A 25,547-nucleotide genomic window follows, 5' to 3' on the forward strand; every position below is an offset into this window, starting at 1 on the left:
GGCCTAAAGAGAGCGGCGGGGGCGGCCCGCGCACCAGCCGCAGCTCCGGCTCCTCCTCGGGCCCCGCTCGCCGCGCCTCGCCGCCGCCCTCCGGCTCCTCCTCGTCGCGGACCCCGGCTCGCCGGCCCCGCTCGCCCTCAGGGCACCGCGGCCGCCGGGCCTCGCCGTCCCCGCCGCGGGGTCGCCGCGGCTCCCCGTCCCCTCCGCGCGGCCGCCGGGCCTCCCCGTCCCCGCCGCGACCCCGTCGCGTCTCCCCGTCCCCGCCGCGGGCCCGTCGCGGCTCCCCGTCGCCGCCGCGAGGCCGACGACTCTTCCCGCCGGGCCCGGCCGGTTTCCGAGGCAGCAGCCGGGGGGAGTCCCGCGCCGACTTCACCCGGGACGGCCGCGGAGACCATCCAGGCGACAGCGGCAGCCGGGTAATCCCACCCCTCGACCGGGACTCCCTCCATTCCCGAGCGCCCTCGCCCGGGGTTCTCGCTTCCAGAAACGCCCGCGCGCGGTCCAGGCGCCCCGAGGCCTCCAGGCCAGGGTCCCCAGAATCGAGGACCCTCTACTCCCCACGGCCCCCCTTGGCGACGCCCGAACCTTGGGGTTCCCTGTCAGCCCCAGGCGCTCCCTTTGCACCTAACGGGACCCGGGACGCGCACGGGCGCCTGGTCCGGAGGCAGTGCTCCGTTTCCTGGGAATAGGCTGTTTTTCTCCCTCTGCCTGGAAAAGTTTGCCAGGGCGAGGGGAATTTCCTCCAAACTGTGTGCCTGGGACTTTTTCTAAGGTTGTTTCCCCGGAGTTCCATGGTTTTGCATCCCCTTAGATCTGCGCTGCCCCCTGAATCTTAGAAAAGAAGCTGCAGTGTCTTTGTGGCGAGTTAGGGTTGCTTAAACCGGACCCAGGTGGACACCTAGAATGTAAACGGATAGATAGCTAAATTGGAGCTGCTTCTCCGAAATGAAGTGTGCATACCCACAGCCCTTGTGATAGCACCACCGCGTACTGAGTAGAGGGCAGGAATTATGCTCGGCCCTTCACTTGACGCTTTCTCTTTGAACACTCACAACCCTTTGAGGTGGGGCAGTTAAGATTATTCCTTACCGAACAGCTGAGGAACACAGCGAGGTTTAAGAAACTTAATCAAGGTGGCGCAGCTAAGAAGTGGTGGAGCTGTGATTGAATTCTTACCTGCCTGGTTCCCAGTCTATGATTTTAACTGTTATGTTTCCCTACCAGAGGGACAGAGCATGAGGTTAAGAAGTTTAGACGTAATGATGACCTCTCACCATAGCCACCACTTTTCAGCAGGGTCTGGTGTTTTGGAATTTGTTGTTGTTATCAGTTCACCAATCTTTTTTAAAACCCCTGTGACAATGTTTCTGTTTTCCTGAGTGGCTGTCTCACAGTTTTCAAGTTCTGTGGGTACTCTGGTCATAGGCGAGTTGACTTGTCATGGATGTTAAGATTTTCATAGCTGAGCAGCTGTAGTCTGAGTGTTAGTCACTACAGAGCAAGCAAGGAAAACAGAATACTTGTTTCCATAACCTTTCTTTTCTTCTCCAGTGCACAACCTATTTGCTCCAGTCTTTTCTGTCTCAGTAAATAACATCAACCGTTTTTCAGCCAGAAACAGTGAGCATCTCCCTTCTCGCCAAGTCTGATCTGTCACATTAACTTCATCTGTCTAACCTGGCAGCTCTACTTCCAAAATACATCCCCCAAACTCTCCTCCTGCCCTCACTCTAGTCTAAACCATATTACCTCTTGCGTAGATTATTGCATTAAGCCCCTTTACATCCCACTCTTGTTGCCGTCCAGTTTATTCTCTACCCAGCAATCAAAATGATTTTTAAAACCTTAATTTTATACTCTTGAAAAGTATTCATTGAACATCTACCATGTATTAGATGCTGTTCTGGGCACTGGGGATGCAACAGTGAACAAACCAGTCAAAATCCCCCGCCCTCCTAGAGTTTATATTCTAGCAGCGGGAGTTGGATAATAAATAAGAGAAGGAAAATGTTTTAGCATGTTAAATGTGACTAAGTGCTAAGAAAGAGAGAAAACAGAGAAGGGAGTTATAGTTTTTGATAGGGTAGCTGGGGAAGGCCTCCTGGGAAGGTGACTTTTTAATAAAGACCTGAAGGAAATGAGTGGATGAGCAACGTGAGCATCTAGAGGAAGAATGTAGTCAGATTCTCAGTTCACTAGTAACTCCCCTGCTTGAAACCTTTCGGTGGCTTCTTATTACACTAAGAATAAAATCCAAATTTCCTAACTGTGGCTTCTGCCTATGTTCTCTTCTGTCACTTTGCTGCAGTCTCACTGGCTGCATTTCTGTTACCCAAAGCACACTGAGCTCATTAAAGCACTTGTTCTATTTGCCTGAAACATCTTTCCATCTGTTCTTTGCAAGGTTGACATCTCATCATTCAGGCCTCAGGTTAAATGGTATCCCCTCAGAAAAGCCTTCTCTAACCATCCTATCTGAAGTGGCTCCTTTTCCCCAATTTGTTTCATGTTTTAATGACTTCATACCATTTATCACTCTCAGAAGGACTTTAAAAAATTGTTTTGGCATACCTCCTTCACTAGAAATATGTAGGTGCTGAGAGCTGACTTAATTCACTCCTCTAGTCCCATGCCCAGTATCAGTAAATGGAAGAATGAGAGGTCACTGATTGGGAGGGTTGAAAGTGTGGGCTTTCATCTAAGAAAATGATAAATTTTTTTAAAGTGCTTTATCTTTGGAGTAGTATCTTACCGCAGCCATTCTCACCTTTTGGACCACAACTTGGTGACAAGGGAAGAGAGCATTTTTGGGTGTGGGGATATCTTGACCGTATTGACAGTTATATTCTTTTACTTTTGTAGAGACGCTCTCCTGGTCTGCATTCTGACTCTTCTTTGGAACAGAGCTTAAGGATCACTGTTGGCAATGACCACTTCTGTGTTGGCCTACCAGAACGGAGGCGCCTTAGTGATCGACTGGGGTCACCAGTGGATAATTTGGAGGACGTGGACAGGTAGGCTTCATCTGAGGCAACGTGCGCTATAAATGTGCTTGAAGGCAGAAATGTTACTGTTTTCTGAATGATGTATTTGAAAGAATGGTGCTATCACTGAAGTTATGCCCTATGTCCAACACAAAGTATAACATTGGGAAAGGCTTTTTGAATCGGGAAAGTGTATTAATGGTAGACTCTGTTGCTGAAAGAATTATGTAGAAAAAAATACTTTAAAAGGTCATCCTCGACTACTGGAAAGGAGATAGCTGAGGGGACATAAACTGAAACTAAAAACAGTTGCAATGATACAGATTCTCAAAGACCAGAACTAGGGTCCGCTCTGCAAAGGAAAGTTCTGGACAAAATAGGAAATCTATTCTTTTTTTTTTTTAAAGATTGTCCCCTGAGCTAACTCTTGCCAATCTTTTTTTCCCTTTTTCTTCTTCTCTACCGGAACTAGAACTAGGGTCCCCTCTACAAAGGAAGGTTCTGGACAAAATAGGAAATCTTTTCTTTTTTTTTTTGAAGATTGTCACCTGAGCTAACTGTTGTCAATCTTTTTTTTCCCTTTTTCTTCTTCTCTGCCGGAACTAGGGTCCCCTCTGCAAAGGAAAGTTCTGGACAAAATAGGAAATCTTTTCTTTTTTTTTTTAAAGATTGTCACCTGCGCTGTTGCCAATCTTTTTTTCCCTTTTTCTTCTTCTCTCCAAAGCCCCCCCCAACCAAGTACATAGCTGTATACTCTAGTTGTGAGTGCCTCTGGTTATGCTATGTGGGACACCGCCTCAGCATGGCCTGATGAGTGGTGCCGTGTCTGCACCCAGGATCCAAACTGATGGAACCCTTGGCCACCAAAGCAGAGCACGCAAACTTAACCACTTGGCCACGGGGCCAGCCCCAGGAAATCTTTTTTTAATGGTGTTATTTTTCACCTTGTCCAGGCTGAAATATAGATTTAGAAAGGGTTTAGGTAAATTCATGTCTAATATATATATCTCTGTTAAATATATAAGCATTAATAGAAAGTTAGAGTTCTTTAAAAATTTTTAATTTCATTTATTACTTTTACAACTATTGAGTGCTGAGGAGGGCCAAATATACTCCACAGAGTATTAAATACAGATCTCAGGTACTAGGAACTTAACTATATATGCGAAGTAGATAACCACGTTAGGTGTTTTCACCTGACAAAAGTGAAAAAGCAGGGGAGTACAGGAAAAGCACTCTTCCTGAGAGCTGAGAACAGTACCTGTTAGGGTCTCTGCCCAGCACATTGGGAGTTTTCACAGATGATTAACAGTAGCAATAAATCAATGTAATGTTCTTTCAAACTGAGACTGTCCATGCAGTGGTGCACATAGCATGGGCAGGCAGGTGGGGGACAGCTGGGCAGGAAGTCTGAGGACCAGTGCTGCCCTTTGGTGGTAATGTTTACTTCAAAGCTCCATTGGCTATTGAACGCAGTGAAGCAAGGCAGGACTCCCGTGTCACATAAAACTGAAGCTTCTGAAGATAGGGCTTCAAGGTATGTGAGTGTATCACTTAAGTGAGGCCACAGCCCTTGCCCTTCTGGCTGCTGCTATTTTGGGAGGTGATTGAGTAGGCGGTCCGAGTAGGTGCTGCATGGTGTGATTCTCTTCCTTCCTTGCTGAGGTTTTGAAGTAACTTTAGCATTTCCTCTTGTTAGGCCTAGGGTGTCACCTCCCCTTTCCATAAGCTTCATTATGCATGTGTGCTTCAGATAGCTGATTGTTTTTAAGTTATAAAAATTAAAATTTTCCTCTTAGGGAGTTTGGGACAGTAATCTTCTTTCCAGAATGATGTGTTTCAGAGAGACAAGTGTATTTTAGAGAAAGTGAGATTAAGGTTCTAAAAGGAGGTACCAGGCCATTCTTTAGACTTTTTGCCACCTCTACTCTTGCTCAGTATGGGTTGTATGGATAATTACTGTCCACTAAAATCAAGCCATAGGACTGTTGGCATTCTCAGGATGTCTCCTAACAGGGAGTCTGGTCTTTAGCTAATGAAACAGGCCATTTTCATCCTTTATATGTGGGTGTTTGTTTATTTTTTCCTGAGACCCTGGTGTTCTTTCTCTTCCCTTATTGAATCTGTTAAATTGTGTATCAGGTTTGGCTTACAAGCCAAATTGACAAGGTTGTCAGTGTTCTCACCTTGGTAGCTCTGTGTGTAGGACTGTAATTTATTCTGAAAAGGGAGCGTGAACAGGTTGTGTGAAGACACTTACAGTGTACAGTTCAGTGACTTTTAGTATATTCACAGAGTTGTGCACCCACCACTGTGATCAATTTTAGAACATTTTTATTACCCGCACCCTTAGCTGTTCGTCCCCCTCACACCCTGCCCTAGGCTATCACTAAACACTTTCTGTTCCTACAGATTTGCCTGTTGTGGACATTTCACATAAATAAAATCATACAGCGTATGGTCCTTTGTGACTGGTTTCTTTAACTTAACATAATGTTTTCAAGATTCATTCATGTTGTAGCGTATAACAGTACTTCATTCCTTTTTATTGCTAATAATACTTCATTGTATGTATTTTGTTTATCCATTCATCATTGACAAATGGATGGATAACATTTGAGTTGTTTCTACTTTTTGGCTATTATGAATAATGCTGCTGTGAACATTGCTGTACAAACTTTTATGTGGACATGTTTATGTGCTTTTTAACTTGTTTAATGGAATTGGTAAACAAGAAAAGTAGAGAGAATAAATAGTACAGTAAGCTCCCATGTACCCATCACCCACATCCAACAATCAGTTTTGTAAATAGATAGACCTTATTTTAGAAAAGAATTAGACTTAACTAGAGCTTTCAGAGAGAGTCTCTCTGGGTCTGTTCTGAGCTACAGGGGATCAGGGTGCTTTTTAGGGCTCATTTTTACTGCAGCCAGTTCTCTCTCTTATCCTTTGGGAAACTTAGGGAAGGAGGACAAGAACTTCTAATATGCAACCTGATTTCTACCTGTATTTATGTGATAACTCATTCTTTTAACTATTTCTATGGGTTGTTTTGTTGTTTTTTCTCCTCTTTTTGCTGGAGATTGCAAGTCTGCACTGAGACTTTCTGAGAGCCATCTCATTATTTTTAGCTTCTTGATATTTGTGCTGGATTAGATTTTGGTCTAGTATGTCATTTGGTAGTGACATGCAATAGTTCTAGTGGGGAGCTGAACATGGGAGCATGGATAAACTTGCCCCTACTCATGGAGCCTGTGTTTTTCCCCCTACTAATACGATCAGAGACTTTGTATGGTAGATGGTGTTTTAACAATAGAGTGACTCAATTCATGGACAATCCTCCCTGGAAACAGGTGTGTTCATGGCTGACAAACCTATAGTGTAAAATATTTTACCCTAGTTATGATTGATTTCAGAGATCATCCTCGGTTCATTCCCATTCTTTCCTATTTCATGCTATATTGAGACCTCAAAATTCCACAGATTCTTCGGGAGGAGGTGAGTAACAAGAACGTGGTTCCCACAGGTGGTGTTCCTTTAGAGGAGGTGATAAAGTTTATCCTTGATAGTCTTTTATAAAGTTATTTATAGCTGTTACCCAGGTCTAAAACTTTGAACAAAGGCTGGGCTGGTCAGTAAGAAAAGGCAGTGCTTTTTTTTTTTTGAGGAAGATTAGCCCTGAGCTAACATCTCCTGCCGATCCTCCTCTTTTTTGCTGAGGAAAACTGGCCCTGAGCTAACATTTGTGCCCCATCTTTCTCTACTTTCTATGTGGGACGTCTACCACAGCATGTCTTGCCAAGCGGTGCCGTGTCTGCACCAGGGATCTGAACCAGTGAACCCTGGACCACCAAAGCAGAACATGCACATTTAACTGCTGTGCCACCGGGCTGGCCCTGAAAAGGCAACTCTTTGATGTTCTGTTAACTTCCAGAGATACGAAAGCAGCTATAAAAAAACCCAAAAGTCATTTCTAGAAATCACAAAAAACAAAAGTAGCCACTAGAAACTGTAGAAGACACCAGTAATTACCATCCTCTAGATGGTAATTTACTCTGAAATGTGAGAGACATGTAAATTTTTCATTCAGATTATTTAAAAGTTGTATGCTTAAAGTGCTAGAGGATCTTTATTTCTATTTGTGATTTAAATCAGAAACTTTATCTTTGGGCAGTAGAAGCTCTGTGACCATAGTGCCTCTAAAGGTTAGGATTATTGTCTGTGGTATGGAGCTCTGAGCTGAAAGGACGTATGTCCCATCCTGTATTTTTACCTTCATGCCACAAAGGTCCAAGACCTTTTTATTTCTGTGAAATAAGAATATATAGTGAGCCAAACCATCACGTAACTCTTTCTTACATCCGAAATTAGCAGAGTGCTTGTGGATATTGGAGGCAAGGCAGAAAAGGATAACAAAACTGGCTGTGGGGAAGTTTTATGGTTTTTAATATGTGAACAAGCAAAACAGCCTTGGAGAAGCTTCTAAAACTTATAAGAAAATCATGCCAGTTAGATAGATCAGTAGTTAAAAAAATTTTTCCCCCCAGGGAAACCCTTTTTTTCCAGATGAAATATTATACAGAACTTTACTATATAAGCGAATAAAGTTGAGGTTAGTACTATTTTAATGAGATGGAAGGCCCAAAGCCATGGGCTTTGCTCTCCTAGCACCTCCTTCCTTTAGGTGGCTCCTAAGTACTCTTCAGAATCTCTGTGGAACACAGCTTGAAAATCATTGATCTGGACTGGTGGTTCTTTTTTTTTTTTTTTTAATAAATTCCGTGAGCATTCATTTCTTTTTTTTTTGTAAGATTTTTTTTTTCCTGTTTCTCCCCAAGGCCCCCTGGTACATAGTTGTCTATTCTTCGTTGTGAGTCCTTCTAGTTGTGGCATGTGGGACGCTGCCTCAGCGTGGTTTGATGAGCAGTGCCATGTCCGCGCCCAGGATTCGAACCAACGAAACACTCGACTGCCTGCAGTGGAGCGCGCGAACTTAACCACTCGGCCACGGGGCCAGCCCAAGGACTGGTGGTTCTTAAATTTTAAAGTGCATGCAACTCACCTAGAGATCTTGTTGAAATGCAGATTCTGATTCAGTAGGCCTGGGTGGAGCCTGAGAGTCTGCATTTCCAAAAAGTTACTGGATAATACTGATGCTGATGATTCAGACCACTCTTTTAGTAGCAAAGAGCTAGAATTTAGTTAGTTGGAGTTGTATAACCCAGGATTCTTTGTAGTCTAGTAGTGGTATTTTCATGTCTTCCAAACCCTGGCATGATACTATGTATCCCCAAAGTCTAGTCAAAGAGATTAACCTAAGAGCTCCATCTAAATAGATCAATAATATCTCCCTTTGGTTAGAGGCTGGAGCTGCTTGTGGCCCTAGGGAGAGGGAGAGGAAATGTTCTATGTACATACGTAGATCTGTTGTTGGACTTCATGATTACTGTCTTTTGTCCTAAGCATTCTATAGTTCCCTTGCCAGATGTCATTCTGTTAGTCTTGTCTTGTCCTGTTCTTTCCAAGTTCATTGTATTCAGTGATGCTTGTCTCTTTTCTCAGGGATGACTTGACTGATGATTCTGTCTTCACTCGAAGCTCCCAATGCTCTCGAGGTCTTGAACGATATATTTCCCGGGAGGAGGGCCCTCTCAGTCCCTTCTTGGGACAACTCGATGAGGACTACCGAGCAAGAGAAACTTTCGTGCATCGTTCTGATTATAGTCCCCATATCAGTTGTCATGATGAACTCTTGCGGGGAACAGAACGGAATAGAGACAAACTGAAAGGCTCCTACTCTTTACGACCTGAGGAAAGGAGTCGGGAGGCCAAACGGCCCCGTTATGATGACACAGAGAAGATACACAGCATGGGAGGTGATCACCCAAGTTTTACATCAGGTACCCGAAACTATCGACAGCGTAGACGGAGCCCAAGCCCTAGGTTTCTAGACCCTGAGTTTCGAGAACTGGACCTTGCCAGGCGAAAACGAGAGGAAGAAGAGGAGCGAAGTAGGAGTATGAGTCAGGAGCTAGTGGGAGTTGATGGTGGTGGCACTAGCTGTCCCATCCCCGGATTGTCAGGTGTCCTAACAGCATCGGAGCCAGGATATTCCTTACATCGGCCTGAGGAAGTATCTGTGATGCCCAAGAAGTCAATTCTGAAGAAGCGGATTGAGGTAGACATGGAGCCTTCCATGCAGGTCCGTTGCGTTTCTTCTAGGGTCTCTTGCTAGTCTCTCTAACATCTTCAAGCCCGGTTACCTTCCTGGGGGCTGTGTCCCTAATGGTATCTTTGTAATGTATGCTGGACCAACGTTATTATGCCCATGAACTGCACCTTCCAGGACTCTCCAAAGGAAACTGTAGGCCTCATAATGCATCAGTAGTAGAAGGCTTCTGTTGTCATACAGTAGGCTTTCTAAACAGACATTTTGGAGAGTATCTATTGTAAGTTTTTCCTCTAAATTGGATAGCATTGTAGGAATCTTTGAATATAGCTTTCTTGGAAATGAAACTTGAAGGGCAAAGGGAGGAGATGATCTGAATTTTCCTTATCTCTCCTTAGAGAGAGGACAAAATGTAGGAATGGTAGGACACTAGACCAGAAATCAGGTGATTCTGATTCTGGACCCACCACTGCCACTAACTCGCTGTGTGACTTTTAATTTAGACAAGTCACTTCACCGTTCTGGGCCTTAATATTTTTGCCTCACTTATGAAAAGATGGTTAGACATCAGCACTAGTGTTTAGCTATCCTCTTAAGAGCTAAAGGTTTTTGGAGAAGTGCCTAAGAGCACTTAGGGAATCAAGGGGAGGCTGGTCAATTAGGGTTTCAGAGTTCCCTGACCCTACTTCAACCAAAGCAGCTCCACTTCTATGCTTTTTTCTCTTGGGGATCCATAGAAAAGGAAACAAGTAAGCTAGGGCATCTCTAAAGTCCCTTTGAATTCAAATTCCTTGATAAGGACTACAACAAGTGGGCAAAAGTGAGGATTCAATCCAGTCTACCTATTTCCTATTTCCCCTTGCTATAGCAGAACATCTGGAGAGATGGGGACTCAAATCTTCAACCTGGCTAAGGATACTGTATCTCCCTTTGATCTGTACTTATCTTTCTCTTGTTAATTCAAGGAGAACAAAATATTTAAGTATTTATCTCAATTATTAATTTTCTGAGATTCTGCATGGAGACTAAATCAGTTGTGTTTGTCTTTGCAGCTTGAAAGTTTTTCTGGCAGTACCGGCTCCAGCCAGGATCACTCTCTCTACTCTGGACACCCATCTCTTCCACTAAGTGGTGCTATTGCTGCTTTCGCCTCAGAGATTGAAAACAACAAGGGGACTATGGTAGAGACTACCCTGAAGGAACCTCAGGGCAACCTCTACCAATGGGGTCCCCTCCCTGGGATACCCAAAGACAACAGTCCTCTCAGAGAGAAGTTTGGAAGTTTTCTGTCCCACAAGGAGAAATTAGATATGAAGGCTGAAGGACCTGAGCGACACACAGACTTCTTGCTGCCCCATGAGAGAGCTAGCCAGGATGGCAGTGGTTTTTCCCGCATTCTGAGCATGTTGGCAGATTCTACCAGTACACAGGAGAAAAGGCGACGTAGCTTCCCTGACATTGAGGATGAGGAGAAATTTCTCTATGGGGACGAAGAAGAGGATTTAAAGGCAGACTCTCCACCAAAGCCTCTTGGGGGCTCTGAGAATGAAGTTATGAGGCAGAAGGCAAGCTCCCTGCCCTCTTCAGCCCCAGCCGTAAAGCTAGAATCAATAGAAGAGACCAATCCGGAATATGCCAAGATTCATGACTTGCTCAAGACCATAGGGCTGGATATTGGTGTGGCAGAGATTAGTAAACTGGCTGCTCGCACCCAGGAACGACTTCATGGCAAGAAACCATCACGTTCCTCTGCTGACCGCCGTTCCTCAGTTGACCGGCACTTTTCAGCAGACCGCTCTTCCTCAGTTGAACGCCGTTTCTCAGCTGATCGGCGCTCCTCAGATCCTCATAGACTGGAGAGCAGGGAGGCACACCATAGCAATACCCACTCCCCAGAGGTGTCCCATCCACACCCAGTCTCCCCTGTGGATCCTTACCTGCTCACAAAAAATAGCCCCCCATTCCTAAAATCTGACCATCCAGTGGGTCATATTGCAGGACCAGAGGTGGTTGGCAGTGGGTTTCAGTCATCTGTTGCAGTCAGGTGCATGTTGCCATCAGCCCCATCTGCCCCAATTAGACTTCCACACCCTGCTTCTTTATCTCAGTTTCATATGCCAAGGACCTCTCAGTTTGCTGCAGCTCGGATACCTCCAAATTACCAGGGATCTGCCATACCCTCTGCTTCCTTTGATGCCTATAGGCACTACATGGCATATGCAGCCTCAAGGTGGCCCATGTACCCCACCTCTCAACCAGCAAACCACCCTCTGCCTGAACCACACAGAGTAATGCCAGTTAGCAAACAAGCTACTCGTAGCCGTCCCAATCTACGTGTGATCCCCACTGTGACTCCTGATGAGCCCAAGCAGGATGAGTCAGTGCTAGGCTCAATTCCTACTGCCCAAGTGCCTGTCCAGGTGTCCATCCCATCACTTATAAGGTATAATCCGGAGAAGATCTCTGATGAGAAGAACCGTGCTTCCCAGAAGCAGAAGGTGAATATTAGCTTTGGGCATCCTGTGCCCGAAACTTCTGTTTTAACATAAATTTGTATTTGTCTTGTAGAGGGAGCTGAAAATTTGTAAGGCCCCTTTACTTTAAGTTCTTTGGAGGCTGCTTTCATCGTCCTAAGTAATGTAGAGCCCCCTCTGTTTTCTCATGTTTTCTCCTTAGGACTAAAGTCTGGCCCTAGGTCCCACTGTGATTGTTAGACTTCTTTTCTAAGTTTATTTCTCCATCTCAATTATTGGCCTTAGACCACTATAGATAGGAGCTGGAAGCCTTGAAGTCTTCCATATGACCTCATCAGAGAGTGAGGAACCAAAATTGGGTTGGGTGAAGAGAATCACTAAATCTGTGTTTCATCCCAGTGAGTTTTGGATCCTTTTCCTGTAGTGATTATGGGGGTTAAAAGCTAATAACTTTCCCTTTCCTTTTAAGAACCTAGCACTTAAGTCAGGGCTGATAATACACAGGTTTTTCACACTAGCCCATTATAGACAGGCCATATTTGTGTTTTCCATTAGGTTGTAGTAATGCAGTTGAAAGATCATGAGCTTTAGGGCATACATACCGGGGTTTTAAATCCTCATACTGTATGACCTTGAATACTTTACTTTATCTTTCACAGCCTCAGTTTTCTTACTGTAAAACAGATAATGTCATGAGGATTAAAGATGATATATGTAATGTAACTAACACAGTACCTCACCCATAACATGTGTTAGTTCCCTTCTTGGTGGTTCCCTTTGGGCTCAGAACCACTACCTAATAGTTGATGTCAGTAGTTTTAGGTTAACGTTAATAGTATAATGCTTCCTGCATAAAAATAATGCTTTCTGGGCAATGTAGCTCTGAAAAAGATAATTCTGTTCTGAAACTTGGATTGGAATGAAATATCACCTTCACTATAAAGTCAAAGCCTCTGTGTGCAGGCATTTGAATCCTTGCATGCAGATATTATCTAGCATGAGGGCAATAGAAAAGGGAGGATGCTGGAGGCTGAGGGACTCTCTTACCATTTTGTACTTTGTAGGTTATTGAAGAGATGGAAAAACTAAAGAGTGACCGAGAAGCTCGCCAGAAGAAGATGTACTATCTCAGGACCGAGTTGGAGCGGCTTCATAAACAACAAGGTATCAGACACTCCTTTGCGTGACTGCCTTTTGTAGTAACTTGAGTAGGAGACCCAAATGGACAGCTCTGGGGACTCGCACACCAGTTCAGTGACCTGAAACCTCACTTTTTAAGTTTTTTTGACAGACTTACAGAAGAATTATAGTAATAGTGTAAAGAATTCTCAGATATTTTCCACAAGTATTAGCATTTCAGTATATTTATCCTTTTTTCCTATCTCAATTCCTGTGTATGTGTATAATTTTTCCTGAACTCTCTGAGAGTAAGTTGTAGATATGATGCTCCTTTACTGCTAGGTACTTCAGTGTGTATCTTCTAACAACAAAGAATTCACTTGCATAACCATAGTAGATTTATCAAAATTAGGAAATTGACAGTAATGTAATACTAGTCTACCAGTCTTATTCGTGTTTTACCAGTTGTCCCAATGTCCTAAAGCAAAAGAAAATGCAAGATTATGCATTGCGCCGAGTTGTCCTGTTCTTTTAGTCTCTTTTAATCTGTAACAGTTTCTGAATGTATTTCATCACATTGACATTTTAGAAGAGAAGTCACATATTTTGTAGTATATCCTTTCATTTTGATTTGTATGATGTTTCCTTATGATTAAATTCAGGTTATGCATTTTTGGCAGGAACATCACAGAAGTGATGCTGAGTTCATATCAGGTGTTGATTTGTCCCATTACTGGTGATGTCAACTTTGATCATTTGGTTAAGGTGGTGTCTGCTGGGTTTTTCCACTGTAAAGTTTCTATTTTACCCTTTTTAATTAATAAGTATCTTATAGGGGAAATACCTTGAGACTATGTAAATATTCAGTGACTCCTCAAACTTTCACACTAGTTTTAGTATTCATTGATTATTCTTGCCTGCATCAGTTATTATGGTGGTTTTTAAATAGAGGTTTTCTAATTTCATCATTGCTTCTAACTTTATTAGTTGACTTTCTAGTAAGGAAGAGCTTCCCACCCACCTCTCCTTCTCCATGTATTTATCCATTTTTATTAGTGTGAACTCATGGATGTTTTACTATCATTGTTTATTTTCATGCTCAGTGCCCCAGATTTGGCCAGTGGGAGCCCCTTTAAGTAGACTCCTGTGTCCTTTTGATATATCCCCATCATTTTTTGAGTACTTCCTTACTTTTCGGTACAAAAATATGTTCCATGATGCCTCTTTTTTTTCCATGCCTTTTTTTTCTCCCCCAATCCCCCCAGTACATATTTGTATATTTTAGTTGTGGGTCCTTCTGGTTGTGGCATGTGGGACACCGCCTCAACATCGCCTAATGAGCAGTGCCATGTCCACGTCCAGGATCCGAACCCTCGGCCGCCAAAGTGGAGCGCAAGAACTTAACCACTCGGTCACAGGCCTGGCCCTCTTATTTATTTATTTATTTTTTGAGGAAGATTAGCCCTGAGCTAACTACTGCTAATCCTCCTCTTTTTGCTGAGGAATACTGGCCCTGAGCTAACATTCATGCCCATCTTCCTCTACTTTATACATGGGACGCCTACCACAGCATGGCTTTTGCCAAAGCAGTGCCATGTCCCATGTCCACACCCGGGATCTGAACCGGCAAACCCCGGGCCACTGAGAAGCGGAATGGGTGAACTTAACTGCCGCACCCCTGGGCCTGTCCCCCATGATGCCTCTTTTGATTCCATCTGTTCATCTGTGCTTTTAGTTATTCATATACACACTGAGGAAAGAACATAACAAGGCTTCTAAACGCTACAGCATGGAGATAGCATGGAAGAATAGAGTGGGAGAAGATATAATTTCTTCTGTTTGGGTTTGGTCTGTTTAGGGATGAGAAACTTAGTTATTAATCCTGTGAGGATTAATTCTTGAGGACCTGCAGCTTAGGAGATAACACTAGGTGAGACTGAGGTAAAAAACCTGGAACTCAGCATAGGCGTTGATGAAGGGTCCTTAAATCAGATAAAGTCAAATATGTGATTGAATGTTTTTTGCCCTCTGAATAATTCTTTGGTTCTCTGAAGAGACAGCTACTGAATTCATAGTTACAACATTTATTAATCTTTTTGGAGGACACATGTACACAAACTTGTATATACCATTTTGGGGATTCATGGAGCCCCTGAAGCCTGTCCGTAGACCCTTAGCTAATAACCCCTGCATAAGAGATAATGTCATCACTCATCCTTTACCTCCATAGGAGCTTCACTTAAACCAGCCCAGGTGGAAGGAGAGTTTCACTTGCTTTTAGAAAGTTTTTTGGGATTAAGATTTTGTGACCATAAAGTCTTGAGAGATTACTGCTTGTGACTGAAAATTGTCTTGTCTTAACTTACTTTCCTTGTGTTTCTTTCTGTTGACATTTAACTACTCAGGGGAAATGCTGCGCAAGAAACGAAGGGAGAAGGATGGCCACAAAGACCCACTCCTGGTGGAGGTGAGTCGGCTTCAGGATAACATTGTGAAGGACATGGCAGAACTTCGACAAGAAGCAGAAGAAGCAGAAAAGAAGCAATCTGAACTGGACAAAGTCGCTCAGATCTTGGGAATTAACGTTTTAGATAAATCTCAGAAGTCTTCAAATGACAGTAAAGAGGCTACAGAGAAGCCTGGGAAAGCAGAAAAATCTAAGAGCCCAGAAAAAGTGTCATCCTCCTCAAACTCCTCTTCCAACAGCAAGGTAACAACTCAACTTTTCCATTTCTATTATTTCTTCTATTTCCATGGACTGCTAGAGAAACTTTTTAACCATTTTCTTAGCTTCCTTTTCCAACTTGTTCTTACTCTTGTTAGAGTTATTTTTGTAAAGCATAGATCAGATCATAGTACTCTTCTTCAGAATTTTAGCAGTTCCCCATTGCCCAAAGTAGAATTCCAGATCTTCAGCATTCAGGGCTATCCATGTTCTTGTTCTAGCATTTACTCCTTAACCCACTCCAGTCTGGCTTCTAATCTTCTTATAACTCGTATGTACCATATTGTGGGTTCATACTTAGCAACAAAGTCACCATGTTGTACAGTCAGTGAGTACATTTCAGTTCTCAGATCAGAATTTGATAGAGGGAACCACTGTCTCCTAAAAAGGCTTTCTTCCCTTGGCTTCTCTCACACTTCCTTTCCTCCTAGAATGCTGGTTGCTGCTGCTTCACCTCCTTTGCTGCCTATTCTCTTGTACCTGATCTTGAAATATTTTAGTTCTTCAGAGTTCAGTCCTCACCCAGTTCTGCAGAATTCTGCTTTCTCCCTAGGTCTTTTTATCCAGTTCTATGCTGATATTCCATGCTGACAACTTCCAGTTTTATGTTTTAGCTCTGGTGATTCTTCTGAGGTCCAAACCTGAGTGTCCAAAGACTACTCACCATTTCCACTTCATTGTCTCATAGACACCTCAAAATCAATATATCCGAAACTAAAAACTAAAGATTATGCTCAACCTCCCTCTAACATTTTCTTCCTCCAGTGTTACCCATCTCAATTAATGACACCACTGTCCGACAGTTTTCACACCAATAACCTGAAAAGCATTCTTGGTGCTTCCCTCTCCCTGACTGCTCCATACCAAATCAGTTACAAAGTCTGCCACTTCTCCCTCTGAAGTAAATCTCAGCTCCATCCATCTCACCATCTCCAATGCCTTTCAAGTTCAAGCCACCTTCAGTTCTTACTTGTACTGCTGCACTCTTAATCCTTTCTCAACATACAGCCAGTGATCCCCCACACTCCCTTGCCTACCTCTTCAGCCTCCATTCATGCCTCTATACTATATATTATAATTTCATTACTGGCCTTTTCATTCCTCAAATGTATCATCCCCTCTAATGTCTTTGCATCTTCTCTTTCCTCTCATTATCATGCAAAACCCATTCTTTCCTTATCCCTTCTTCTAACTAACTCATATTCATCCTTCAGATCACAGCTTAAATTATTTCCCTGACTTCCTTCCTTATTTCCAAACCGTTAAATTGCCTGATATACACTCTGATAATACCTTATAATTTTCCTTCTTAGCATTTATGACAGTTATAATTATATAATTACATATATTCCTCTAACTAGATTTTAAGGTTCAAGGGATCAGGGACCATATCTGTCTCATTCTTCAATATAGTCCCCACTACATAGCTCAGTGCCTGGCCCACAGTGAGTAGTGCTCAAGAAATATTACACTACAGCTTACACTCCTACCACCTCATAATGTTGGTACTGTTCCATGTATGCAGTATGCTATTTTGTTTTTCTAATTTTGCACTAATAATCCTCTTAGCCTGGAATAATCTTTCTCCCAATCCTACTCATCCACTAAGGGCCAACTTGAATACCACCTCTTGCACAAAGAATTCCTGAATTCCACCCAGATTTAGTCAACCCTTCTTTAGCACTCCCATAATATGTTACTTTGTTTCTTTATAAGATTTATTTCATTCTGTCTTATTTAAAACATGATTAAGATTGTCTGTCTCATGCTGTCTCTTCCACTAAGTGAGAACTTTTTGAGAATAGACAAGTATAACTTATTTATCTTTGTTTTTCCCACGGCATCCAGTATGTCTAGTACATAGTATTCTCTATCAACCAAGCTCTAATTTTTCCATGTCTTTCTGGGAGAGTTCTCTTTCTCAACCAGGTAGGACTATTCTTTTATTATACCAGGGTCATTGAGTTCAGAGCCTTAGATGCAAGAAGAGCTTGAAGGTTCTGGCCCTTTGTAGTTGACTTTATATATTGTTTGGCATTCCATTTATGCACCACCCCCATGATAATCCATCATCTTGATTTCAGCAAGTCTTCATGTTCTCTGAAGCTAACATGGATATGTTGCAATTCTGTTTTCATTTCAGCAGTAAGGAATGTTGTGTCTGCAACCTCTCTTTCCTGCCTGTCCTTGGTATTTCTTCTTTTTTTGCCTCTCTTTAAAATGCATAGTTGGTTTGAGGTTTTCTTTCTCCTCCTATTCATTTCATAAAAATAAATATACACACAATTCCATACACGTAGAGACAACTATTCTTAATACTTTGGTGTATATTATTCCAAATACTCTTCTTCTGTTCATTAATTCATTTAATAAAGATTGATCTCCAAGAAAGTGCCAGGCACCATTCTAAATGTAGGAAGTACAGCAGGGAACTATATAGATAAGTCCTTATTCTTATGAAATAGGAGAAGATAGACAGTGAAGTGCAGGTTATGTAATGACAAGTGCCTAAAAAAAGAAAACAGGGTAGGGGATATAGGTTAGGGCAAGTCTTTTGGATAAGGTGACATTTGACATTCTAAGCCTATTTACATATCTTTATTGATTATTCAAATCTATTTTGTTACTTTTCTCAGTATATCATGAACATCTTTCCATGTCAATAAATATACTTTTATAGTGTGTGTGTATGTGTATATATATATATATATATATATATTTTTTTTTTTTTTGGTGGGGAAGATTTGCCCTGAGCTAACATCCATTGCCAATCTTCCTCTCCTTTTTTTTGCTTGAGGAAGATTAGCCCTGAGCTAACATCTATACCAGTCTTCCTCCACTTTGTATGTGGGATGCCTCCACAGCATGGCTGATGAGTGGAGTAGGTCCACGCCCGGGATCCAAACCCACCAACCCCAGGCTGCCAAAGTGAAGCATGCAGAACTTTAACCACTTGGCCATGGGGCCAGCCCCTATAATGTAATTTTTAACGTCTTATTTTGTTGTTGTTGTGTGGATACCAAAATTTATTTAACCAATCAAATCACCTGTGGTTTGACATGATAATTTCCTTGGGATAAATGTCAAGGAGTGGAATTGCTGAGTCAAAGTCTATAAAGAATTTTGAGGTATGTAATATGTGTTTTTAGATTATCTTCCAGAAATACCAGTCAATACTCACCAGCAGTGTATGCACATGCCCATGCCTTACTGCTGGATATAGTCTCTTTAGTGACTCTTGAATAGGACTCTAGCAGGGAAAGGTTAGCTTTGAAGTCCTAATTGTTTCCCTTTCTCCATCCTATCTTCCTCTCCTCACCACCCAATATTCCAGGTGTCCAGTTCCCTGATCTTGTCTGCTGTAAAACCTCATTCATACTTACCCTCTCTGTGTTTCAAAATTATCTTTTTTCTGTGCCTCACTCCCCAACATTAGCCAAAATTCTCATTTCCTGCATACCTTGTTCCCAGCTTGCTGACAGGTGAATTCATATTAAAATATTTATTATTGATAACTTAATGTTGGGGAGTTGATATGTTTTAAAGGATTCATGTCAACTCGAAGGTGTTAAATTCTAATGGTGGTATTTTAGGTAGGTAGAAATATTTTACCTAGATTCCTTTAAGTCGTCCCGCATAGATGATTGTCTCCTTCACCTCTGTGTAACACCAGCTCTGCTCTCCACTTACACATAGCAGGATGGGTCTGTGATAAGTGAGTTTGCTATCATCTGTTCTCTGCATTTGCTTAACCTGTCAATTATCTTTTCCATTTTGGTTTTTCTTTCCTCCCTAGTTGTCATTATGATTTTTTTTTTGAGGAAGATTAGCCCTGAGCTAACATCTGCCACCAATCCTCCTCTTTTTGCTGAGGAAGACTGGCCCTGAGCTAACATCCATGCGCATCTTCCTCCACTTCATACGTGAGACACCTGCCATAGCATGGCTCAACAAGCGGTGCCTAGGTCCGCACCTGGGATCCGAACCAGTGAACCCTGGGCCGCTGAAGCAGAACGTGCGAACTTAACTGCCGCGCCACCAGGCCAGCCCCATCATTATGATTTTTAAATTTAACTAATATATTTAATTGCATAGGTAACACATTCAACAGCTATTAGTATACAATATACAGTAAAAGACTCCTATCCATCCTTGTTCTCTCCTTCTCCTCCCCAGAGGCAGCCAGTATTTCCATAATCTTAAGTATTCTTCTAGCTATCTTAGGATATATAAGTAAATATATTGCTATTATGGTTTATTCCCCGTGATGGGATAACACTGTGGGTAAATATGTTGCTATTATGATTTATTCTCCATGATGGAATAACACTGGAGTCTAATTAGTTCTGTTTGGGCCTTGCAGACAGATGTCTCGTGGGATTTTCCCCAGTTTGTGCAGTTTTACGCACTGGAAGTATGGTCATGTGGATCTATTTCTATTATTGTAGTAGGCTACTTGCTTTTTCTGAGAAGACAGATTTAGACTGCCTTGAATTTCTTCTAAGTGCAGGTTTTTGCCCCTCTAGGAATCAAAGATAAACAATGAGAATTCCCGTACTAAAAGCCCCAAGCCTGCCGAGAGCCCCCAGCCAGCTGTTAAGCAATCTGATCAGCCCATTGCTGCCTATGAGTATTATGATGCTGGCAATCACTGGTGCAAGGACTGCAACACCATCTGTGGGACCATGTTTGACTTCTTCACCCATATGCACAATAAGAAACACACACAGGTAGGTATCCTGCCCTCTGTTATTTTCACTCTTGCCCTCTTTCCCCTCAAACTTCTGTACCCACGTCTGCATTACAAAGCTGGAAAAGGAAACATTCTCATATGGGCAGGAGCCCCAATCTGAAGAGCCAAGAGATACCAACAAAGGAGACACCATCCCCAGGGCTCAGTCCAGGGGACCTGCGTGTAACTAAACACCATGACAAGTGTAAGTGAGGCTTCTGCCTCTTGATTCCTTGAGTACCTGATTATTTGTTTCGCTTTATCCATTGCTAGTACTTGTTCTAACATGTGTTTACCTTTTCCACAGGTGATTTCCCTTTAAACAGTTGGCAGAGTGGGTGGGGGTGGGTAGCTGGGGGCTTCTGGTTTCCCCAGGTATGGGGGAAAAAAGAGATAAAAGTGGGTCATTGAGTTTTTAGTGCTGTTGTGTGAGCACCTCTGCCTCTTGCAAATAGACACTGGATCCCTACAACAGACCTTGGGCTTCAAAGACCCAGAGTGAAGCCAAGCAAGATGCTTTAAAGCGCACTGACAAGATAACTGTTCCTGCAAAAGGTAGGTTTCCTCCGTGCCTCCTTTGTGGTTTCCTTACATTCAGCCAAGACAGAGGTGTCCCTGAACTAAGGTGCAGGATAGGGTGAGACATAACTGCCCATTTACAAAGCTGTAAAAATGCCTTGTGTGTGCAAAGCAGTGTACTAGGTCCTGAAGAAATAAAGAGATCTGCAAGACAAGAATGATCTCTACCCATATGGCCAAAAATCTAACAGATGTTAGACATATACATACCACTTTAAAATACAACTTTCTTTGTCACTGGCTTGTGCACCAAAATCTTACTTATTTGAAATCCAGGTAAAAAAAGAAACAGTAAAGAGGTACAGTAATTTAACTGCCTTTCAACTCAGAACTACAAAATATTTTTGAATAGTTGTTATTAGGAGGTAAGTTGAGAAGCAGAAAGTTTGTTTTTAACCTTCTCAGTTTCTTACTTTGTAAGTAGCCAATGCTGCTACATGCTTTAGGTCTGTAGAAGATAAGAGTCCCAAGTAATTACTACCATGAGAGATCCTCATACAAATGGTACTGGGCTAACTCTTTGGGAGTATAATTTTTAAATCTCCTGAGATGCTTAGTGCTAGTTGGAGTTTGAGGAGAATCAGCAACCAAAATTAGTCTGGCACAGGAAGCTCCTGAATCAACCAGTTAGTGTTCCCAAGAAGTAGAAGTCGTAGAGGTCCTAAGTACAAGCTTTTAAGTTGGGAAGATTACGCCATTGGGATTCATCTAAATGTTACTTCTGTCTTGAAAGTGGGTAAGGTCCTCTAAACCATTAACCATTTTACTGCAAAAGGGAAGTGGGATTTCCTTTGGTTGCTGTCATTCTGGGTGGAAATGACTTATTTTCTTGACTTTGTTCTACTTCTTCCAGGCTCTGAGTTTCTGATTCCTATCACTGGATATTACTGCCAGCTCTGTGAGGAATTTTTGGGGGATCCAATTTCTGGAGAGCAACATGTGAAGGGTCACCAGCACAATGAGAAATACAAGGTTGGTCTTAGTAGTAGCCTGTGGAATTTCCCACTTTCTACAGTAATCCTTTTGACTTTGTCGAGCAACTTCAGAGTCAGAAAAAGTCATTAATACTTCAAATTCCATATAATCACTAGGAAGTTCTCCTCAGTCCTAGTGAGAGATGCTGACTAACATCCTTGAGGAAGGATATATCCTTGAGGAAGATGACTCTTCTAGGACTTTCTACTACATGAATTCTAACAGTGGCAGGGCCAAGATTTTCTCTCTTATAGTATTTTGATCAGTTGTTGAGCCTTTATCTTTTTTCTTCCCAGAAATATGTGGTTGAAAACCCATTGTATGAGGAGCGGCGGAATCTGGACCGCCAGGCTGGCTTGGCTGTGGTCCTAGAGACAGAACGGCGACGGCAGAGCGAGCTGAAGCGCAAACTTAGTGAGAAACCAAAGGAAGAGAAGAAAGAAAAAAAGACAAAGATTATGAAAGAAGTAAAGGAGGATGACAGGGCCTCTGAGGAATTAGAGGACCAACTCTCTGAGGGTGGGAACTCCCCTGAAAAGGCTGAAAATAAAAGGAAGGCTAGCATCAAGCTCCAATTAAAAGAAGAGGTAAAGAAAGAATCACCAGCATCTTCCTCTTTTGGGAAGTTCAGCTGGAAGAAGCCAGAAAAAGAGGAGGAGAAAAGTTCAGTGGCCCCAAGTATTCCCAAGGAAGAGATTGTGGAAAGCAGTAAGGACAAAGAGGATGGCAGAGCTGAAGCTGGGAAGGCAAAGCCCATCAAAATCAAGCTCTCTGGGAAAACTGTGGTTGCACATACTAGCCCATGGATGCCTGTTGTGACAACTTCAACCCAGACCAAGATCCGACCCAACCTGCCTATCCCATCCACAGTACTCCGCAAGTCAGGTTCAGCCACAGTGAGCAAGCCAGCTCCTCTTAACACCTTTCTATCTATCAAGTCCTCTGGAACCACTGCTAAGCCTCTGCCAGTGGTTAAAGAGTCTTCAGCTGATCTCCTCTTGCCTCCCGACATCATCTCCAAAGCATTTGGAGGGGAAGAGGTGATTCTGAAAGGGTCTCCAGAGGAAAAAATGGTGCTGACTGAAAAGAATGAGCCATCCCATATACCTGAACAAATGCTGCCCCCTCCTCCACCACCCCCTCCACCACCTCCTCCACCACCCCCAGTTATTCCTCATCCAGCTGCCCCATCTCCTGGTCAAGCAAATGCTATCTTGACTCCAGTGAAATCAAACCTGACTGTTGCTCATGCTCTCAGCCCTGGTTTCCTGGGTCCTAACATTTTGAACCCAGTGTTGCCGGTAGCCATCATGGCCTCAGCACAGCCAGCTGCCATTCCTTCTGATGAGACAGCTCCTGGGGTGAGTGAGAGTGACCGGGACCAGACCCTTTTCTCTGTGTTAGTACGTCCACCACCTCCCCTCTCAAGCGTGTTCAGTGAACAAGCCAAAAAATTGGAAAAGCGAAATTCATGCTTAGCCACAGCCAATGCTAAGGACCTGTATGACATATTCTACAGTAGTGGTGGAAAGGGGGCCCCTGAGACTAAGCTGAGTGGTGGTCCATTGGCCAACGGGGAAAATAGCAACCTCTCTAGAGTCGAAAGTTCAGATACCTCTTCTACTTTGAACAGCAGTGCATCCCAAGAGGAGTTGCCTCCAGATAGAAGTTTGGTCTCTGCTCCTTTAGTCAGCAACCCCGAAAAGCTCATTGCAAAACCTCTGGTGTCTCTAGGGAAGTGGTCAGTTGTAGAACACATAGACTCAAAAAGCAGAGGCAGCAGCTATGGCTTCCTACAGCCTCTGACAAGGTTGTGCCAAAGCAGGCCTTATGAAGCCGTTACCCCAAAGACAGACACTTTGGCTGTATGGACTTCTAGCTCCTTCCAGAGCGATGCTAATAGGGATATGTCTTCAGAAGGAAAAATTGAGCTTGACCTGGGAGAGCCAGGGCCACCAGGGAGAGAGCCAGAGCCACCAGGTGTAGAGCCAGCCCCACAGCTGTCAGATATACATTGTCATACCATGGAATCTCAGAAGTTGGTCGAAACTCATGTTATAGAAACTGGTGACCAGGTTGAAGAATGCCAAGAGTACCACCAATCTAAGGATTGTGGAGAAAGTGACATAGAGACAAACACTGAACTAAAAGAAAGGGGAGCACAGCTCTCTGAGAGGATGATAGGAGAGGGAACAGGTATCAACGTTGGGCCTAGTAGCAGAGAGGATTCTAATTTCAACCATGGGAGCAGATACATGTGGGAGGGAGAAGTAGAACAGCCCAAGTTGCAAATGACGGACAAAACGGCTGAACAGTCTAAGAAATTGATGACAGGAAGTGATACTCAGAGTAAAGTAGTGATCGAATTGAGTGCACCGGCTCTCTCGTCCACAAAGGCAAAAATAGGCTCACTTCCAGCAGAAGTTACATCTTTATGCCAGAACCCACAAGATACACCTGTGAAAGTTTCTGCCTCCGAATTGCTTCTTCAGTCCCCAGCCAGATCAGATATGTGTTTAAAAGATAGTACACAGGAGCAAGGAGTTTCAACTGGTAGTGAAGAGTGGCTAGAAAATTCAGCTCCAGAATCAGCTTCCAGAACTTCTAGGTACAGAAGCCTCAAACTCAAGAGAGAAAGATCAAAAGACTTTCATGGTAAAATGATCTGTGAACTGGCTATTTGGGATGAGAACGAGAAGAAGCCGGAGACCTGTGAGACCCCAGAGAAAACAGAAGCAGAAGCCCTGGAGCCAAGAGATGTCCATCCAGAATTAACAGTGACGATAGAAAGCAAAGCCTTAGAAGACTTTGAAGTCACCAACTTAAAAGTAGAAGAGCTGGCTGCCCTGGGGACCCTAGGGGATATGGGTATTGACTTCTCCAATACTCGGGTAGACCCAGCACGTAGATCCCCAACTGCTCTGTCTCAGAAAGTATGTGAAGAAAATTCTCTGTCACCTATAGGATGTAATTCCTCCACTCTCACTGACTTTGAACCAGTCACATCCTTTTCTGAGTTTCCATTAGAGTCTCCCAAAACCCTGGTGCTTAACTTTGGAGCAGAGGGTGAACAAAACTCATCTAATCCCAGAAGTGGGAGAGTCACTCCTAACATTTTGAAAAGTGGACTTCCTATAGAAAATGTTGACCTTGGTTTAGGGACCCTAGAGGGAACACACCAGGCCCTTGACCTGTTAGCAGGAGGAATGATGCCTGAGGAAGTAGAAGAAACTTCATTAGAAAAACAAGATTCACTCAGATCAGAATCGGAAACAATTAACCCTGCAGGCCTTGGGCCATCTCATTCCCTTCCAGACCTTGTTGATTTTGTCACACGGACATCAGGAGTTCAAAAAGAAAAGTTATGTTCTCCTCTCCCTGAGCCAGGTGACCCTCCTGGGTGTAGTTCCCTGGAGATGGGACCACTACAGCTGGAAATACCGAATGCATCCACCACAGAGGTAGTAATTCCTCAAGTAGATGAGGACACTGACAACCCTCTGAATTTGGTAAAATCTCTGGCTTCAGGGTCCCCTACAAGGGAGCAGGTCAATGGAGGCAATGTGGTCCCTCAGGAAATATCTGCACAGGAAGCTGCAGTTGATGCTATCCAGGACCACACAGGATCCGGTGTTTGAGACTGAGTATGTATCCAGAGCTACTTGTGGATGAATCAAATTGGCTTCTAGAAATCAGGTGCCCAGATGATCCAGGACTAATGGCTATCTTGTCTGGAACCTACACCAAGAGATGCTGTCAGCATCTTACAGTAAATGTTCATGGAAGCTAA

The 25,547-nt window shown here is 43.2% G+C and overlaps 1 protein-coding gene across 1 annotated transcript in view; it reads left to right on the forward strand.

The window, feature by feature from the left end:
* Positions 1-6: 6 nt before the first annotated feature.
* Positions 7-25,547, forward strand: part of ZNF318 (zinc finger protein 318) — a 41,803-nt gene continuing 16,262 nt past the window's right edge. The window contains exons 1-7 of the mRNA XM_046639681.1: positions 7-416; positions 2,863-3,014; positions 8,547-9,186; positions 10,206-11,651; positions 12,692-12,791; positions 15,152-15,456; positions 19,998-20,201. Of these exons, the coding sequence (XP_046495637.1) occupies positions 8,854-9,186; positions 10,206-11,651; positions 12,692-12,791; positions 15,152-15,456; positions 19,998-20,201 (2,388 nt within the window). The 5' untranslated portion in view covers positions 7-416; positions 2,863-3,014; positions 8,547-8,853. The remainder of the gene's footprint in view (positions 417-2,862; positions 3,015-8,546; positions 9,187-10,205; positions 11,652-12,691; positions 12,792-15,151; positions 15,457-19,997; positions 20,202-25,547) is intronic.

This window comes from Equus quagga, chromosome 15 (genome assembly GCF_021613505.1).
Source record: "Equus quagga isolate Etosha38 chromosome 15, UCLA_HA_Equagga_1.0, whole genome shotgun sequence".
Taxonomy (NCBI): Eukaryota; Metazoa; Chordata; class Mammalia; order Perissodactyla; family Equidae; genus Equus; species Equus quagga.